The sequence below is a fragment of the Puntigrus tetrazona genome, chromosome 7, assembly GCF_018831695.1.
Source record: "Puntigrus tetrazona isolate hp1 chromosome 7, ASM1883169v1, whole genome shotgun sequence".
Lineage (NCBI taxonomy): Eukaryota > Metazoa > Chordata > Actinopteri > Cypriniformes > Cyprinidae > Puntigrus > Puntigrus tetrazona.
In genome coordinates, this window is record NC_056705.1 from 32,754,149 (window position 1) to 32,771,787 (window position 17,639).

At 36.4% G+C, this 17,639-nt stretch overlaps 2 protein-coding genes across 2 annotated transcripts in view; one reads left to right on the forward strand and one right to left on the reverse strand.

Annotated features, from left to right (window-relative positions):
- Positions 1-4,702: 4,702 nt before the first annotated feature.
- rpl34 (ribosomal protein L34) lies at positions 4,703-6,988 on the reverse strand. The gene is made up of 5 exons (XM_043243409.1): positions 6,904-6,988; positions 6,359-6,429; positions 6,163-6,262; positions 5,688-5,791; positions 4,703-4,828 (listed from the first exon to the last, which is right to left on the reverse strand). The coding sequence occupies exons 2-5, from the start codon at positions 6,421-6,423 to the stop codon at positions 4,744-4,746; spliced, it is 354 nt and encodes a 117-aa protein (XP_043099344.1). The 5' UTR covers positions 6,424-6,429; positions 6,904-6,988; the 3' UTR covers positions 4,703-4,743.
- Positions 6,989-9,051: 2,063 nt separating this feature from the next.
- Positions 9,052-17,639, forward strand: part of trmt44 (tRNA methyltransferase 44 homolog) — a 37,580-nt gene continuing 28,992 nt past the window's right edge. The window contains exons 1-3 of the mRNA XM_043245218.1: positions 9,052-9,484; positions 9,566-9,680; positions 13,864-14,083. Of these exons, the coding sequence (XP_043101153.1) occupies positions 9,145-9,484; positions 9,566-9,680; positions 13,864-14,083 (675 nt within the window). The 5' untranslated portion in view covers positions 9,052-9,144. The remainder of the gene's footprint in view (positions 9,485-9,565; positions 9,681-13,863; positions 14,084-17,639) is intronic.

Consider the following 17,639-nt stretch of genomic DNA (forward strand, 5'->3'; position numbering starts at 1 on the left):
ATACCACGACCTGCACATACAACCTTATTAGAGACACGGGTAGCTGATTATCCACTGGTACAACTCAGCACAAATTATTCTAATAATTCTACATGTAGAATAATGAATACATGTCCAAGTGTAGAATACGGTAACAGACAGGCCCACTATTAACTAAAATATTATTCAAATACTATTAACAACTTTAATTTATATTGATGTTTGTACAATTTATAGTCAGACTGCAAACCACTAGTCATAATATCCATTCAAGAACCAGTGACATGTAACCCCTCAGTCTAGCCTGCAGTGTGTCAGAGTCACTCAGATTTAACTGGATTAATATATTTGATTTCTAACATTGAATTCTTGTCTCTTCCTGCAAGGATGTAATTAATGGCATCCTAAAGAGGAGTAGTTCTCCGTGACAGAATTTGCTAAGGAAATTAGGAACGAAAATGTAAACAACACCACAACTTCACTGCTCACTAATAGCATGGATATTCACATAACTTTTCCCTGCTGTTAGTATATCAATATATTTTAAATTCTGTGTGGGGACAAACACAGACACAAGGGTCTAATTTCAATACCCTAAAACATTAGCTCTCGATATAACAGACAAGGCTTAAGTTAGTCCCAGACTAAAATGCATGTCTGAGCTGTTTTAACTGAAAGCAACTTGCACTAACAGATCTTAAAATATGTCAGTGTCATTGTTTTGTCTCAAGATGCGTGCCAGTAAGGCACGTTTATAAAAGCTACTTAAATGTCCTAATTGAACTAAGGCCTAACCCTGACTTAGCCTAAACACTGTCTGTGAAACCAAGCTTTACATCTCATAGAAAAGTAATGTGCTTCACTAATACTAAAATTTGAAACAATCACAGTGAAAAGGGACTAAAATACTGCTCATATGAAAATTATAACATAGTTCTAATTAAAACTACTGTATAATAACGCATGTCTGTAACAGGCATGACAAAAACATCAAAACATGAAGTAGATAAGTACATAAATACATAGCCTGAGATAGCACAATACATTTTCTTGTCTTTTTAAGCGGCCTATATTTCATGGCCTGAGTGACGCTGCATGCAGGGATCACGACAACAGATAGGGGACAGTGGCAGACACACAAATATACAACATATGTCAGGTTTTTGTTACACAAAGACTTTTGAGAAAACCACTTTCTGGGTATTAAAACATACTGAGTAAAGGTTTTATACGTTTTTTTTAATAATTATTTTTTTTTTTTTTTATGAGGACAGCCAACTGTTCTCCCATACCAGAGGATCCTCTTTGCTTTCAGAAATGTCTTGAAATCTGTCCTTCTATGCCCAAAAACAAACAAACAAACACAGTACAATGAAGTAGACCAGATGAAAAACACTGAACAGGAAGAAATCATAAAATGGGGTTAATGAAGATAATTAACAACACACATGTGAACATAATGATACAATCAAGTGAGACAAATACAGAGCACATGGGGAATGAAAACAAAAACAAAAGAGTACAAGGGTGTGAAGAGTTTGCTCCCATCTATAGGAAAGGTGAGACAGAGGGGAATATGGGAATAACGGATAGGAAGTGAGGCAGGGAGGTTCAGCACTGAAATGGTGGGCTGGGCTCTGGGTCCAGAGTGGGACTGGTGTGGTTGTCCTTCATGTCCACAGTCAGTGAAGACTTTCATGACACCAGTACCCACTCAATGAAGGCGGCGAGGCTCTCCCGAGGTCCAGTCTAGTCAGATAAAATGAGCAGAGGAAGTTTGGTAAAGAACACCTGAGAGAGCAATCCCCTCCTCTAGCAGGAGGACAAGGATGGTAGGATCGATCATAACAAGAAAAATAAATAAAACGGACAAAAATGAAAAAAATGTGCAGGAAAACATTTCGCTTACTTGTCTTTTATGGTCCAGACTTCTGTCACATTGTGGTGTGGGAAGGAGAGCATGAAGATGACCGATAACCATTAACAGTCTTTTAATAATCCACAACAAGGCAATTCAAAACAGAAGGATAGCAACACACACACACACACACAGAGCACATGGGGGAAAAAACACAAAACAAAACAAAAGGGTGTGACACTGTGGTCCTGGGTAGGCACTGCTAAATGTAGCTAGAAAACACATGTCACAACAAGGACATTCTCCATTCTATTCTATTATGGATCAATCAAAGTGAAAAAAGGCCAGGATGTGGTTAGCTCTTGAAACTTGAAAAAAAAACCTGAATGTTTTTGCATTACTGACACTATTTTTCTATTTTAATACTGTAAAGCTGCTTTGACACTGTGTATTGTTAAAAATGCTATATAAATAAAGATGACAACTTGAGTCAAGGGAAAACTTAGCAACAGAAAAGTGCTCAAATTGTTGGCACATCACTTCACATTCTGGCTGTGCTCATCATGAATCTTCTGTAGTTTTTAAAGCAAGAAAAAGCAAAAGCTGAAGAAAATCCTCACCACCATAGGATTGGTGGCACTGACAGTACAGTACACCATCCTATATTCTTATAGCCATTTCCATTTTTCATATATGTTACTAAATTCCATTAAAATGAAGATTTGCTGAAACAGGCCAAAGGTCAAAATTAATTTTCAGGTCAAGAAAATTTGAAGAGCATTCCTGATGTTCATGGAGAACCAGAGTTCAGAAAAGGTCTCATAATATTTAGGCAGGTACCAGCTTGACAGTATGTTTGCAGTGTGTGCAGGCTGTGTATCACCAGCTAAGTCATCTCACATTAAAGAGGCCACGATACGATATGTATAATGATACAGGACTGCACTGAATTGAATCTTGTTATTTTAACCCATACATAATAATGTTGACTGTTTGTTAATACATATATATTGTAATTTACTTTTGTAATTTGTAATTTTATCAAGCGTGCAGAACAACCACCCAGTAAAGCATTACAATAATCTAACCTTGAAGTCATAAACGGATGAATTAATATTTCTGCATTAGAGGTTGAAAGGTCATAATTTTGCAAATGGATTTATATATAGACATGAAAACCACAACTGTAGCATTTAAAAATATATATTTTTTGTCAAAACTCAGCATTGTTTTGCTACTGTATAAAGTTGCAAGTTTTCAACTCATCAGATCTACTTGAATCACACACATAGCCTACTTTGAATTCAAACTGGCAAATTACCAACATTCACAAACATGTTTTTTTTTTTTTTTTTATCAACTGAGAATACTAATAAATAAATTGACATTTGCCTTCAGCAGTGGCTAGGATGTTTTCCAAGGGGTGGCCAGGAAGGGGCCAACAACCAGTCTGTGGTGGCATATTTTTATTATTTAAAATGAGAAATGTAGCCTATTTGACTATACTGTTTTATTGTTTAGTAAATACTGTTAATTTTTACATAATTGTTAATTGAGAGGTGCATAAGAAAATAAGTTGTGAATAAGATAAAATGATGAATAAACATTACATTCCTCATAAGTGTTTTATAATTCATACAGAACACTTTTATATATGCCAATAAATTTATTAAAATAGATATAATAATACAACTATATAGGGTCGGCCCAAGCCTTTATGGGGCCCTAAAGCAGAATTTAATTTGGAGGTTCCTTGGTGCCAAAACTTCTTTATTCGCAATCTAACACACTCATGGTCAGTTTAGTTTGTTGTAGTGTTACTTCTTTTGTTTCCCTGGTATCTTTTTACTCTTGTAATTTTCTTTTAACAGTCGCAAACTTACAAGTGTGGTCAGGTGTCAATTTGCGCAAAGTGTTTTCATAATAAATATTAAACAAGCAGAGAGCATTTGAAAAACAACTCTTGAACTAGCATATTGAAATGGCACCAAAATGCTATCGGTTTATGAAAGAGGTTTTTTTTTATTTTTTATTACTGAATTATATACCCAGGAAAGCTACTTTTATGCAGAATACAAACACTTCAGGCAAAATTATATTAAAATGTCTATTTGTTGATGTTTTGATGTTTAAACATGAACTTACCACAAAATCAAAAAGATACCCTACCTAGGCAATGCTAGTTAACTAAGGTCTGATCTGATTAGGAGTGCATTTCCCAAAACCAACATTCAGAAAAACACGCTGTTTACTAACCTGTTTGTTTACCTTGTAAAACCTTATTTCCAATTATCAGGCACAGTGGGAACAACGGCAAGTGATGAATGCTCGGGTCTTTTGTTCATTTATACAAGATTTTACAAAAGAAAATCATGTAATCTGACATAGTAAAAAAAAAAAAATCATGCTTTAGTTGAAATCGCAGACATCCCAGTGTATGGTCGACCTTTAACATAACTATGTCATATAACCTGCTTTCTGAGTCTGAAGTCTCCTGTTTGTTGTAGTCAAAGAGAAACGGGGTCCGAATCTTAATTTTATAGCTAAAATAGTTTAATAATAATGTTTTGTTACATTACTTATAACAACAAATTGTTTTATTTAATAATTTTCACAATGATTTGGGCAACTTAGCATCCTTATGCATTATTACATTCTTAAAACTATGCTCTTACACAAAAAACAAAATATAGTTGTGTCCGTCTGCAGATAGGCTATGAAGAAAATTTAATCCATTTCATGGGGTTTTTTTTCCTTGCACTAGATATCACCAAAGTATGTCCTGATTTCTCAGACATAACTAAATTCCTGACACTGTCCATTCATTGTTATTCATCTTCAGAAACAAAAAAAGACGACAAAACGTTGCTTTCCGGTTCTTTTATTTGAACAGTAAAAATCACCTTCTACTTAGACTTCTGGCTTTGTGCCTGTGCCTTCAGTACTTTGACCACAATCTTCTGCTCCTCAATGAGGAAAGCTCGCTTGATCCTGAAAGGTGACAAATAGATCATTAGCTCACAAAAAAGCATTTAAGAGTTTAACTACAACATTCCTGAATCAACAGTTGTTCATAAATGGAACGCATCATGGTTTACTTGTGATGTTTTATTATTCCGCAAAACCCAAGGGAGAACCGGAAAGGAACAACGACTATACAAAATAACCTGACTAGTTCTTTTTGACAGTACAATACGAAGCCAATTCAATCCAAATGTATCTGCAGTATAAATAGGCACCTTTTTTGCCACCATATTTTCACGTATCATTTGCCCATGCATTATTACCAGCACAAAAAAAAATAGTTTTTTGTACACACACACCTTAAGTGCATTGCACAGTCAGCTGCATCGATAGTGTGCTTTTTGTGCATCGATACAAATACAGTAATTTACATCAAAATGAGAGCTTTCAATATCACAGTTGATTATGCAAATGTATTAACTAGTGCCATCAATCTTAACTTGAGCCCACACTTCTTGCAGCGATTGCAGCTCGGCAGGTTGTGTGTGTGGTAAGAGTACAGCGTGTGCTAGTACAACGAACTAGTGTTGCCCTGCACAGTTTAGCCCACCACATCAAAGATCATACTGCCACGGCTGCAGCTTCTTTTAGCAGGTTATGTGCTAATAACATGATGACAGACGATGCAATGTATCATTTGCACGAGTCTTGCTTAGTTTGAAAGGACTCACTTGCCCACTCTCATGATTAACTAAGAAGCGTGGGAGCTAGTTTTCGAATGCAATATTTAATAGACAATTCAGCTTAATAACAGTTTAATAAACATGTTGCTTTCGACAACAGTTATACACAAACTAATTGTAATGCAGTTGTGTCAGTCAGTTACCTGTCTCGTACACACTTGGCACACATGGAACCACCATAAGCTCGGCTGACATGCTTCTTGGTTTTTGAGAGTCTCATAAGAACCTGGGGTCTCACAGCACGGATCTGTTGAGGAACAAACATTAAAAACACATTTAAATCTTCTCTTCGCTTGTGTCCAGTTTAATACAAGTTGAAATGATTCTGCAACACAATCTGATGTAGCTACCAAGACGTTGCTATTGTTGATCTTATTTTACTTGATCTCCCTAATACTGGATACAATCTACTCCCAAAACGATACACTACACCAGCTGTAGTATTACAACTTAGAAATAATATAAAAGCTGTAGTGTATGCAGTAAGGAATCGAACATCGCTCCTTTTCTATATTCCTCTAGATGTATTGGGCTCTACCCTCAAGCATCATTCCTATCAGCACACTACAAAGATATAGCTCAACACAGAAAAAGTAGTGTATATAGTGCTCCACTTACACCACGCAGTCTACCGGGACAGATGCCGCATGCTGACTTGGGTGCCTTTCCAGTCTTCTTGGTGTACAGGTACACAATGCGGTTACCTGGCGTACGGGACCTGAATGACATGCAGTCTTTAAGTACAGCTTTTGAAGTATACATACATTATTTAAAAACACGGTGCATGGTTAACATCTATTCGCATCACACTCACAGTCTGGTCTTGTTTGAAGCAGTGTTGTAGGAAAGCCTACGTCGGTAAGTCAGACGTTGTACCATCTTGACCTGAAAAAAATAAATGATTCATTTAAAAAAAAAAAAAAAAAAAACTTTCTTCAATTATGCCTATTTAAAAAGCCTGTCAAAGCCTGAGTGGGGTTTAGCTTACAAGCTAATATCCAAACAGCGGTTAAATATGCGTTTTAACTAACGTCCGAACATGCTAAACATGCCTTTGAACCACATTAACGAATGTTACAGCGTTACACTTTCAGTCTGTTGTAAGACAGCAACAACTTTGAAATCTTAAGTCTTCTACGTTCGCGTTTGTGAGGGATGTAGACAAATTCCCAGCGTCAACTCCAGCAGTAACAAAAATACGTTATTAGATCATTAATCGGCTTAATATGGTAAGGATAATCTGCGATAGAACGTGAACTACACTTAGAACTCTTAATGATTTATATTTGATCTTGAAAAACGGCAGATGACGATAGATAGTCGAATCACATTCTAAGCGCAAAAGATTAACCGCCATACCTGCTATCGCTGTAAACGGAAGAGGAAAGACAAGCTCCGGGGTGAAAGTTCAAAATCTGCCCGTAACGGAAACAATACATTCGCTTCAGAGCAAAATAAAAGACGTACTTTGCTGTTGCCAAGTATTATAATAATTATTCTAGAAAATAGTATATTATGTTATCATTGTAATGTCGATTTACTAAAAGAAAACACAACTAATTAAGGCCTGCCAATATACAGTTTAAGGAGATAAAAACATGTAATGCAGTTTATTTTTAATGCAAAAATAAACAACAAATATTACAGCACGTTCAAAACAAACAGAAAAGAACAATACGTACAAAAAATGTCTTCGCGTATTTTTGTGTTGCCAAATATTAAATCATTCTTGAGAAGTGGGACAAAACAGGGTACAAAAAAAACCTTTAATAAGCTACAAAATAAGCTATATTTATGTATCTTGTTTACTTTTTTTATGGAAAGTGAAATTACCAATTATGCTTTGCCTGAACGTGTAGGGAGGATGCTCCGAGCTTCCAAAAATGACAAAACAATTAAAACAAATCGGAAGAACAAGTATATATTAATAATTTCAGTTTTTTATTATTATATTATGAATATAATGAAATTATATTATATAATGCAAAGTATGTAAAAAATTAATACAGAAATAAAATAAAAAAGGGGCATTTAAATAAATATACAGTAGATTAAGGAGAAATCTTAAACATAGCACAAATTTTAGATGTTTTTATAGCTTTCTTGTTAACAGATGTAGAAAGTGTATTTAAATACAATGTGATTTGCGATTTACAATTAGTATATTTACATTTATAAAACTTTCAAATAAATATCAGAAGGTTTATGCAAAAACTTGCATTAAGCAAATTCTTGTCTTTAGCCTAAAAACATTATAATAATAATACATTTATAACATAAAGCAAAATAAAAAAATATGTTATGGACAATCAGGGCATTAACCTTATTCCAGAAAGAGTGAACAAAAAGACATTCCCAAAAGAAATGAGCCACAGTTTTAGAAGAAAATTCACATAAATTCACTCTTAAATTTCTGCAAAAACTACTTTTACCTTATTAGTTAAGAAACATTTTCTGAGGGAGTGACCAAACATGTGCCCACTTAATATCATCAAAAAGATTGTTCCAGTAAGAAATTGAAGATGGTTTAGGTCCAAAAATGAAGACCTAATTTCGTTTGAACCAAAACAATTGGTTCACTAGCAACAATCTGTCACTGAACAATTGTCAACAATTTTCTAGAAACAAAGTTTTCTTCTTATGTAAAATATTACAGTTGTTTCAAAAGTTGTGTGGTGAAAAATTATGCTTATAAATAAGTTTCCAAGCCAAAAGCATCTGTTGATGATAACCATAAAAATCTCCGATACCTCCATGGTGCTAAACAACTGAACCCAGGGCAAACCAGGAGGGCTCTCGGGCCTTGCTCCTGGCCTGCATTGAACTTGGTTCATGTATATTTTTCTATTAAAAACAACTTCTGCTCTCTTTCAATTATATAATTATGGGCATGTAAAAATCTGAAATTTATTTTTTTATTAAAATTCAGTTTTGAAAATTAAAATCTCGTTCTCGTGCTGCTCTCTCCACTAGTTCGGTGTTGTTTTTGTATAGCAAAGTGGTTACATGGAAACTGGAAACATGTTTTTTTAATAGGCCTACTAAGTGGCCAGCGCAAGACAGTGAGTTTGATGTTTGATCAATTAACCATGAGCGTTGAGCAAAGAATCACAGCTGACACCAACCTGCTGGTATACACACTTAGACACGCCCACTCATTTATACACTCAACAAGCATGAATGAGATGAAACGTAACAAATCAAACGTGACTATGTTATGAAAAGGTCCAAAACAATCAAGAATATTACATACATTTTTTATTTTCCTAACACTAACTAAATTAATCAATATAGATTAAGATATTGTTGTATTAAATTATTACTATATATATATATATATATATATATATATATATATATATATATATATATATATATATATATATATATATATTTGTTTTTTTTGTATTATTGTTTTCCAACTTCCCAAACATTATGAGCGCCACACTCCTATCCAGTAGGTGGCGGAATGCACCATTCATGTAGGTCTGCCATTAACACCAGAGAAGAATAGAAGTAGCAGTGGAGTAGAAGTGGAAGTGGATGGAGATCTAGTAATACATTTCTGATGTTTTATATGTTTTTTCTGAGGTGGAAAGAATGTCGCGGCTTTCTGAAGTAAACATGACAGACATGCGCAGTGCAGATAGCCTGTGGTCCGCTGCTGACGTCTGGATCAAGAAGCCGCATGTAGTAAATAAGAGACTATGTGGAGTAACAGAGACTGAGTACAGGAATGTGGACACCGCTGAACTAATTCGGGTTTTATCTCCTCTTCTGGGGACTAGTATTAAGATCGCTGACATTTCTATGTTTCTTCATACTGGTGTTGTGGATAAGGAGCTTGCATCTCCAGGACGCTGGTGTGTTGGAGTCAGAACTATTATTCCCAAAATCAACAAGACAGGAGAGTGTCTATACAAAGAGATCATCATAAAAGGTAACAAACAGCACAAGACCATTTTGAAATGTGGTGTGTTTTTTGTTGTTGTTGAATTCAGACTTCTCTTTTCTTTCAAAGATTTGGTAAGGCATGCGGTGACATTTATCCCTTTTGAAGAGACTGATGTGGGACAGGTTTCAGTCAAGAGCAGTAACATTTATCAAATTCTGCTGCAGTTAAAGGCAGAGGAATGGTAAGTGTCAACTTAACTTGAAATTAAAAACAGTACATATCACAGGGTGACTATCATCACTTTAACATTTCATTTAAGTTTATTCAATTCAATTCAAGTTTATTTGTATAGCGCTTTTTACAATGGCTATTGTTCCAAAGCAGCTTCACAAAAGCAAATTATTACATAACAAAAGCAAATCATTCCACAGACAACAGCAAATCACTACACAGCAGGATGCATTACAATACAGCAGGATGAATTACAATGCAGAAAGTTCAAGATAGAATTAGTCCAGACGGAAGGTTAAGTTTTCCTCGACGTCATCGCAGGAAGGTCATCTCCTCACTGGGTCCACTGGGGAGGCTTGGTAACTAGATGCCTCGGGATGTGCATCCCGAGGTGGAGACAAAAGGATAATTAGCGTAGCGGCCATTCATACTATTGGGAATCACGATGTACTGTAGCATAGGTTTATGTGAATCTTTATGAGTATGCTTTGCTAAAAAGATATGTCTTTAGCCTAGACTTAAACTGAGAGAGTGTGTCTGATCCCCGAACATTTGCAGGAAGGTTATTCCAGAGTTTGGGTGCCAAATGTGAAAACGCTCGACCACCTTTAGTAGACTTTGCTATACGAGGAACTACCAGGAGCCCTGAGTTTTGAGATCTTAAAGAGCGTGACGGGTTGTAGCGAGACAGATGGCTGGTCAGATAAATGGGGGCTAAACCATTTAGAGCCTTGTAGGTCAGTAACAGTACTTTAAAATCAATCCGGAAATTGCACAATCCGTTCTGCACTAACTGAAGCTTGTTTATTGAAGATGCTGGACAACCAGCGAGCAGTGCATTACAGTAATCCAGTCTAGATGTCATGAACGCATGAACTAGCTTTTCTGCATCTGAGAGAGAGAGCATGTGTCTGAGTTTAGCAATATTTCTAAGATGAAAGTAGGCAGATTTTGTAACATGAGTGATATGGTGTTCGAAGGACAGGTTGCTGTCCAATATCACACCCAAGTCTTTAACTGTCGGAGTAACGGTTATATCACATCCATCTAATTGTAGTTTGAGCTCAGAAATTTGCTGTAAACATGAATTTGGTCCGATAAGAAGCACCTCTGTTTTATTAGAGTTTAATAGAAGAAAATTTCTAGTCATCCAGTCTTTTATGTCTTTAACACACTCTGTTAATTTAGACATTTCTGATAACTTATCAGGCTTAGATGAAATGTATAGCTGTGTGTCATCTGCATAACAGTGGAAATTAACCCCCCGTGCTTTCTAATAATGTTCCCCAGGGGCAGCATGTATATAGAGAACAGTAAGGGAACTAAAACTGATCCTTGAGGCACACCACACTTTACAGGCATTATACTAGAGCGGTCTCCGTTTATATCTACAAATTGATAACGGTCTGATAGGTATGATTTAAACCACTTTAAAGCCTGTCCCTGTACACCAGCGGTGTTTAAACGCTCCAGGAGAATATTATGATCTATAGTGTCAAATGCAGCAGTGAGATCCAATAAAACTAGTAGCGAGACGCAGCCTCGGTCGGAGGATAAGAGCAGGTCATTAGTGATTTTAACTAATGCAGTTTCTGTGCTATGGTGCGGTCTAAAACCTGACTGAAACTCCTCATAGACATCATTCATCTTTAAGAAGGAGCATAACTGCGCAGACAACTTTTTCTAATATTTTTGATATAAATGGGAGGTTTGATATCGGCCTGTAGTTAGATAGTTCATTAGGATCAAGTTGTGGTTTTTTGATCAGAGGCTTAATAATTGCTAATTTGAATGGGTTGGGAACGTGACCTAATGATAGGGAGGAGTTAATCATATTTAGAAGAGGTTCACCAGCGGCTGGTAATATATCTTTCAGAAATTTTGTTGGAATAGGATCTAATACACATGTGGCAGATTTAGACTTAGTGATTAGTTTATTTAACTCTTCCTGTCCTATGGTTGCAAAACACTGTAACTGAATTTGCTGGGTACTGAGTAAGGCTGGACTGAAGGACAAAGTTAAGGGTTGATTTTCTGTTATTTTAAGTCTGATATTATCTATTTTATTAGTGAAGAATTGTATGAAGTCATTGCTACTTAACTGAGAGGGTGTGCAGCGTTCTATTGCTGACCGATCATTTGTTAATCTAGCCACTGTGCTAAATAAAAATCTAGGATTGTTTTGGTTGCTTTCAATGAGTTTACGGAGGTGCTCAGCTCTGGCTGCTTTTAGTGACTGTCTATAAGTGCACATAATGTCCTTGTAGGCAATTCTAAAAACCTCTAGTTTAGTCTTTCTCCACTTACGTTCTAGTGAACGAGTAGCTGTTTTTAGAGCGTGTGTATGACTATTGTACCATGGTACACTTTTATTCTCTCTAATCTTTTTTAACTTGATGGGAGCGACAGTATCTAATGTGCGAGTGAAGATACTGCACATACTGCTGGTCATTTGCTCAAGATCATCTGCTTTCTCAGGTTTGCGGAGCAGGTCAGATAGATCTGGTAGGTTGTTTGTGAATTTATCTACAGTGGTTGGGATAATAGTTCTACCCAGTTGGTAACGAGGTGCGGCTCGGTTAATCTCACTTACAGAGAGTTTATAAGATATAAGGAAATGATCAGTGATATCGTCACTTAGAGGTAAGATATCTAGGTCTAAAACATCGATGCCATGCAAAATAATTAAATCTAATGTATGCTTACAGCAGTGAGTTGGGCCGATTACATTTTGCTTTAGCCCAAAAGATGTTAATAAATTTGTGAAGGTAGCTCCTACTGTATTATTTGGGTCGTCTACATGAATGTTGAAATTTCATTAAATTTCATTAAACTTCTCAAAACAGAAAAATGGTTTAATGAATACATTCAACTGGTTACATTTAACCCAACAGAGCAAAAAATAGTTAACACAACAGATAAACAAAGAGATTATTTATTTATTTTTGATCGGAAAGTTATTCATACCCTCCTCAGTAAATGAATACAAAAGCCTTTATTGGCTATTACAGCAATCAAATGCTGAAGTACTTAGGGAATTTTGCGAGTGCATGTCTAAAAGTTGTAGTGGAACGCAGCCCAGGTCTGTCCTCTTTAAAACAACAACAACAACAAAAAAAAAGAAACAATAGAGGACCAATGGAATCCATCATATGAACGGTTTTCATTAAAATATCATTATTAACCATTAGCTTTTTCCAGTAAAACAATTACAAAAGTCCTTTTTTTATGTAGTCCTTTTACATTCTGCTATTATTATTTGGTTACTTTTATTATTTTATTATTTGATTTAGTATTAGGCTGCAAATATTTTGCACATCACAGCTGAAATGCTGTCAGGATATAGACTATTAGCTTAGGCTACTCCCCATTGTAAATGTTTGTAAGCCTATAGCCTAAATAAAACTGTTAACACTTAAGTCATCAATGAAACTTAAGGGTAACTTATTTTAATCGCAGACTTAAAAAAACAACCTGTTCGATGCAGGTTGTACAAAAATAGCCTATTAGCTATTTTATTCCTCTCTTCTCCCTTAACTTTATTTTGACATTCAGTTAAACATAGGCAGAACAAATTTTGAGCATTCCAAACAAAGTAAAGGAGCAGTAACTGGTGTTATACTGTCTTCTGCCTTGGTTTTTCTGGAATTTTTCAGAGTTAAGGTTAAGATGACCCATACTTTTCTTTTATCTTGACTCAAGATACTGATAAAGGATAATACTGAATGTCCCAAAAATATTAATAACTTTTTTTTTTTGACCAAAGTCATTGTCTTTTGCCTTTGCATGGCAGAGGTTGAAACTGGCTGTCACTAGGAGTCTCAAATCCACTCCTCCCACTACTGCCCTGCATATTTTGCGTGTGAAATATGGGATGTGCTCAAAATTTACATGTTAAGGACAGACAGTTTTTTTTTTTTTCATTTAATGATGTATATATCAGTTTATTTTTTAATTTAAATTAAAATTACATATTTTTGTGTGAGATATTAATATTTTAACTCTTTAGTTTTTTTTTTTTTGTACTGAATATATCTTAATGTCTTAACAAAAAATGTAAATTTACATTTATTACAAATTACACCGTGTAAATTTTAGTACATTTACTCTAATTATGTGAATATTATGTGAAATGTAAATTGTTCATAATTCTGGAAATATCAACTACTTGTTTTGCAATGTTATTTTTACAGGATGTTGTCACTTCACGCTTTGACGCCTGAGCAGTGGTGCAGTAATGGAGTAGCTTACCCTAAACTCTCATGGCTCTGTACTAAACTCTTGCCCAAACTATCACGCTGGGCTCTGGAGAGCAAGACCAGTGAGTTTAAAAGCACCCTTTCTCTCATACCTGTGGAGAAATACAGCATCCTCTACCAGCAGCTGAAAGAAAAATACAAAGAGTTAGTAAAGGTGAGGACAGTGTGTGTGTGTGTGTGTGTGTGTGTGTGTATATATATATATATATATATATATATATATATATATATATATATATATATATATATATATATATATATATATATATATATATATATTATTTTTTTTTTTTATTCCTTAAATCTTGACTGTGTCTTTCCACATACATGAATAATGAATTGGCCATAGGAAGAATCACAACTTTTCCTGGTGGGCAAGTCAACTTCACACTTTACATGTACAACTAAATTCAAAATAAAAACTTGCTCTTCCAAGCTTGGTAATGCTCAGGGATAGCAGCCATTATTTTGAAGCTCCTTCGTTCATGACAGAACACAAATGTAGATATTTTTGATATTCTATGGAACGTAGTAAATACATCTGTAGAACAAGAATGCATTTTGGATAAATAATTTTGTAAATTGGTGCTAAATAGTGCTGCATAAAGCACTTTATAAAACTGAGGTTGAACCACAGAAGTGAGGGACATGGTTTAGTCTGATGTTTTTCTTACATTTCTAGACCTTGAAGGTTTTAGTTGCATTGCTACCAGTGGAGGGACAGCTTTGGAATTTCATCAAAAATATCTTCATTAAGATGAACTAAGAGCTCATAAGCGTAAAACAACATGAGGGTGTGTAATTAATGACAATTTACATTTTTGGGTGAACAATATAGAGCGAGGGCTACTGTAAGGTGAAACATAAGATGAAAAAAAGATGAAAAAGTCATTGAATGTCAGTGTTTACTCACCCTCATGTCCTTCCAAATCCACAAGACTCTAATTTCTTTTCAAAACACAAAGATATTTGAACATTGAACAATCTCTTGGAATGGGATATGGGTGATGACGATTTAGAGACGCTCTGGTCCTGCAGTCTTCACATGGGCATGAAATAGCATCCCTCCCAACAGTAGGCACAGTCTTCACCTGCTTACAAATGCAAAATACACATTACAATATTACACTATCATTTTCTATCATGTTTAATGTGAATGACTTGTTTCTTTTATGTAAAGCTCATGAAACATAAGATAAACCTCAGATGTGTTTGTGTTGCAGACCACAGAAGACTATGTTAGCATCAGGACATTTTAATTTTAGTAGGAAAATCTAAATTTATTTACATAAATTTTAACTAATTTTGTACATGTTGCCTCACAACTGATGGTGCATATTAACTCTAACACCTCACAATAAGGGTAAATGAATAGTGCTGTACTAATGCCTAAATTAATACTCACTAATCAATAAGCATTTTTATGCAATGAATTAGGGCGTTAACTAATTATGAACTAATGAAGAGCTATCTTTAACTACGTCATAGAGTCATAGATTCATAGATATATAACTGCAGTCTTAACTACATGTCAGTATTTTTTACACTTAATTCATTAATTAAAATCTGTATATAAACTAAATCAAACTACGTCTTTAAAGAGGAGTAAGAAACACTTTAAAATGAATTTAAGGATTTTATTGGGTGGCAAAAGATTAGTCGATCCCTCATGATGTGTAGAAAATACTAAATACACTAATGAATAATTTTGTCTGTCTTGTTTTCACTTTTCCTTTTAAACTCACTCTATTGTGACTTATACACAGATAAATAATAAAAAAAACACACACACAATAAACCTTTGCTGAACAATTCCTAAAGAAATGCTGAAACTGGAAAGAGTTCACTCTCCATTTTGATGCAGCCGTGCTGATCCTGTACCGTCACTCTGAGTTCTTGAAACAACACACAGCATCTCTTAAACAGGCTAAATCCCTGCATGTGTGTTTGACAGAATCTATAAAATAATTCATAAGCTAAGTTAAGTAAGTAGTTTATAGTGAATTCATTATGATTGGGCCCTCTCAAGTAAAGTCATGCCAAAATCATCTTAATGAACCATTAGTTGATGTTAGTTTATGGGTAATTAATAATGAGTTCAATAATGACATATTAAAAAAAGTGCTTCCCCAAAGACCTGCCGTCTACTACATCGTGATGGGTTGCAATGGCAGCCACATACACTTTTAGGGTGGAGGGTGACAGCTTACGCTCCAACCCTTCTTGCAGGAAGGAAAGCACTACTCCAATCGTGCATTTCCGGGGGTCTTTCCTGTGAGAAGAACACCAGTTCGCGAATAGACTCCACTTCAAGGCGAAGGCTTGCCTCATAGAGGGAGCTCTAGCCTGAATAATAGTGTTCAATACAGGCTGTGGTAAATCACTTAAGTCTGCCGCGTCCCGTCCAGAAGCCAAACATGAAGGTTCCACAGGTCCGGACGTGGGTGCCACATGGTGCCTAGAAGATCTTCCCTCAGAGGAATATGCCAGGGAGGGGCTGTCATGAGGAGATTGAGTTCAGAAAACCAGGTCCGGGTGGGCCAATACAGTGCAACAAGGGAGTAAAACAGCTGTCAATGGGAGGAATCACGAGAAGCTAATAGGTTGACCAGAGCCTCTCCGTATCGACTCCAAATCAGCTGAATTGTCTCGGGGTGGAGTCGCCATTCTCTAGGGTGGGTTCAGAATCTGAACAACGCACAGTGATTTGAACTGTGAATGACTCCATAGGAGGAGATGCCTGGCGTGCTGTGACATGCGATGTGACCGTAAACCACCCTGATGGTTGATCTACGACACTGTCACCGCAACACTTGTTCTAAGGCCCCCCGGCCTGTAGAAATGCAAGGTCTGTCCATGGGCTGAAAGTGCGACGACAAGCCGGTGTGATTGAGTGTCCCACTGCGCCATGCCCATCACGGGACTTGGAAGTGTATCCAGTGCTGAAGTGGATGAATGAACTCACCGAGTCTAACTCTAGACCGAGAAAGGAGATCGTCTGAACAGGGGAGAGTTTGCTCTTTTCCCATTTGACACGAAGCCCCAACTGGCTGAGGTTCTCTGTGCTTGCACAACTTCTCTCGTGACTGAGCTAGAATTAGCCAGTCATTGAGATAATTTAGGAGTCTGTTGCCCACTTCCCTTAAGGGGGCAAGAGCCACTACTTTTCTTGGTTACAATGAAGTAGGGGCTGTAAAACCCTGCCTTCATCTGGGCTCGAGGTGACTGGCTCAATTGCATCCTTCACCAGGAGGACAGCAATCTCCTCTTGCAAGACAGGAGCGTTCTGGGCTGCCACAGAAGTTTCTAGAAGGCCACTGAACCTGGGAGGACGTCTGGCGAATTGGATTGCATAGCCAAGCCAAATCGTCCAGATAAGCCAGCGTTAGGGATTGGGTAGTGCTAACCACACATCCAAACTCTCTGCGAGTGGCCCCATCGGAGTCATCGGTGTACCAAGGGGTGTTGACACCTCCAGCCCGATACTCACGGAGGCACACACAAGGATGGTTTGCAGCTCCGGATCTGACTCAGAGGAAGCCACAGCCCCCAAAGGGAAAATGAACAATCATATAATTCAGTGGAATTGCAGAGGATTGAAGGCAAACTTTTTAGTATTGCAGCAATTAGCAAGGATTTATAATCCCATTGCTTTCCGCCTCCAGGAAACTCAATTGACAATAAATAGCCCACTGACACTGAAAAAGTCT

Bases quoted from the DNA above. Each gene is read 5' to 3' on its own strand.
- rpl34 (XM_043243409.1), bottom strand. From the start codon at position 6,423: ATGGTACAACGTCTGACTTACCGACGTAGGCTTTCCTACAACACTGCT. The intron at 6,263-6,358 runs GTGAGTGTGATG...CATGTCATTCAG, and splicing joins GCTTCAAACAAGACCAGACT to GTCCCGTACGCCAGGTAACC. The intron at 4,829-5,687 runs GTAACTGACTGA...GTCACCTTTCAG, and splicing joins GCCAAGTGTGTACGAGACAG to GATCAAGCGAGCTTTCCTCA.